This window comes from Montipora capricornis, chromosome 8 (genome assembly GCF_036669925.1).
Source record: "Montipora capricornis isolate CH-2021 chromosome 8, ASM3666992v2, whole genome shotgun sequence".
Lineage (NCBI taxonomy): Eukaryota > Metazoa > Cnidaria > Anthozoa > Scleractinia > Acroporidae > Montipora > Montipora capricornis.
The window spans coordinates 40,436,218-40,438,717 of record NC_090890.1 but is presented as its reverse complement, the minus strand read 5'-3'; the positions used below and the strand labels follow the sequence as shown (position 1 = coordinate 40,438,717).

General features: G+C 43.3%; 1 protein-coding gene across 1 annotated transcript in view; it reads right to left on the bottom strand.

Moving 5' to 3' along the window:
• Positions 1 to 2,231: 2,231 nt before the first annotated feature.
• Positions 2,232 to 2,500, bottom strand: part of LOC138059440 (neuropeptide Y receptor type 1-like) — a 1,058-nt gene continuing 789 nt past the window's right edge. Inside the window, exon 1 of the mRNA XM_068905042.1 lies at positions 2,232 to 2,500. This exon is cut by the window's right edge and continues 789 nt beyond it. Coding sequence (XP_068761143.1) covers positions 2,273 to 2,500 — 228 coding nt within the window. The 3' untranslated portion in view covers positions 2,232 to 2,272.

Here is a 2,500-nt window from a genome sequence, read left to right as displayed (position 1 = left end):
AAAATGCTGCCTTTGTTATGACATTTGCAAATGGTTAGACTCTCTAGTATTCTCGGATAAGGCCGATAAACCGTAGGTTCCTGTAATGGCCGAGGAAATATTTCGTCATTTGTTTTTTTTTTAATTAACCGCGAAGGGTTGCGCGAGATCTTCGTGCGTAGGCGAGGGTTGCGTGTACATATCATGCGAGCATTTACCATGTAGCATGTAGGTATATCTACAAAAGCAGTCTGGCAAAGTTCCCCACAAAGTGTTGTTCATTGACCTTGAAAAGCCACTAAGAAAGTGGTCAACTACATATTAGGTGGCATAGGTGTCTATAAGAGACAATTGCTTAAATCAGTATCCCATACCTAGGAGCGACGTTTTTAGAGACCGCGATTTATTGACGTCACAGCGTCACCGAACGGGAAATTTCTTTGTTTCTTGAGGAAAAGGTAGTCTAAGAGTAGAATGGTCCGCAAAACTGCCTTGACATAGGCTTAATATGGGAGTTGTTCGCTCGTAGTCATGGGCTACTGCTTAAATTGTCCAGATAAGTGCGACAATCACTTCTCTCTTTCGTCTAAAGATTTTTCTGCTTGTAACTTTACAAAATAAGGGGTGATCCACAGGGGTAGTCCATGGACCGGGTCCATGGTTCATGTTTTGTATACGTCCCAAGGTTTCTTGCTATGGCAGCCCAGCGAAATCCAGCTCCATTACGAAGTACTTCCAACAAATCTTCTGAAATATCGAGCCTCGGGCGGCCTGGAACACCTGATCTCACAACACCCACTCTGACGGTTGAAAGTTGTTCTTCCTCCTCTGCGTGCAAAGCGAAATAAGAGAAGTCCTCGCCTTGCCTTTGTTGACTACCAGTAAATAAGAGAGTGTCGAGATCAGAAAGCAGTTGTACTTCGAACCAATACGAAACTCGTAGTCTTAAAGACGTCGAGGCGTCGTGAAAGGAATTCAGCAGAGTCGAACGACAAGCTTGCGTTAAGTGAAAGCACTAATAAGTCTTGCAAAGAACGAAAGAATTCTCCCAATTCGTAATGGGCGAGTTGGTTTCTCACCGACATTTTTATATACCTCAAAACAACACGTCACGCTAGTGACAGGAAGGTCCTAAGCCCATAATAATTACTATATATGAAGTACCTACCTGCCCATTTTTGCCAACCGCTGACCAGCTTTTGATTGTTTCGTCGTCAAAAATCCCCACGCACTTGGCTCGAAATGAGAATTTTCTGCTTTCGATTCCACGATAGCTGATGAAAATAACAGCCGGTGATTACGACGTTCATGCGTGGATGCTGCAAATGAATTCATTGGGCTTATTAGCCATTTGGCTTTTGCTTTTTTTTCATTTTTCTATGACAACGTTTTTGCAATTGGGTGTATGCGGTTCGATTTATTTTTGTACGGTTCTATTTATTTTTTGCTGTTTTGATATTAAATGAACAAGTTTCGATTTATTTGTGCGCGTTTAATATTGTATGAACTCGTTTTGAAGATTTTGTCCGTAACGGAACGCCGTATAGGACCTCATGCATTTCTATCAAACCTAAAATTCACAAACCCAGGCCGTCCAATTGTTTCAGCATGCAGTTGCCCAACCGCACTTACCTCGAGCTATTTAGACGAAATCATGACACCCATAGCCAAGTCACTACCTTCGTACATCAAAGACAGCAATTAAGGTTAGCTTTATCTATGTTTAGGTTTGTTTCTGTGTTGGTAAAACATGTAGCTTACAAGACGTGCTACACTCTTCGACCGCTGTCCTATAAACGCGTGTGCTCGATCATCGATCAACGCCTTCGATACAGCTTCACCCTCGCGGGATACGGGAATTAAAAAAAAAAAACATTGCAATCGGAGACTACGAAGACTACGTCGAAGAAAAAAAAAGGAATGGGCCCGAATTGTTGTCGTGGCTGCCTACGGCATCCCACGGAATGATTTGTATTTGATGGCCTTTGCACGTTTTCTTAGTTGATATTTGCATGCACGCGAAGAATGGTGGGGGTGCAGCGATGGCGTAGTGGTGAGAGCACTTGCCTCCCACCAATGTGGCCCGGGTTCGATTCCCAGACTCGGCGTCATATGTGGGTTGAGTTTGTTGGTTCTCTACTCTGCAGAGGTTTTCTCCAGGTACTTCCCCTTTCCTCAAAAACCAACATTTGACTTGATTTGCGTTACTTGTTAATTTCAGTTTACAGTGTCCCCAATTAGTGCTCCAGCGCTAGAACGACAAGACACTTAAAGAAAGTTCCTTTCCTTTCCTTTACTCCGATTGGTCAGTGGCGTTTCTGTTGAATTTGAAAACCACTGGACCGACTGAATCGGACATGCGATTTTCCAGCGGTGCTTGTGTTGTTGACGGCTCGCTTGACGAGTGATAACACGAGTGATGGCAACAGAATCCGAAGATGCGCAATAAGAACTTGAAGTAACTTTGACGATAACGTTTGTTCATAATACCATACACAAGCGGATTCACACAGCTATGCAT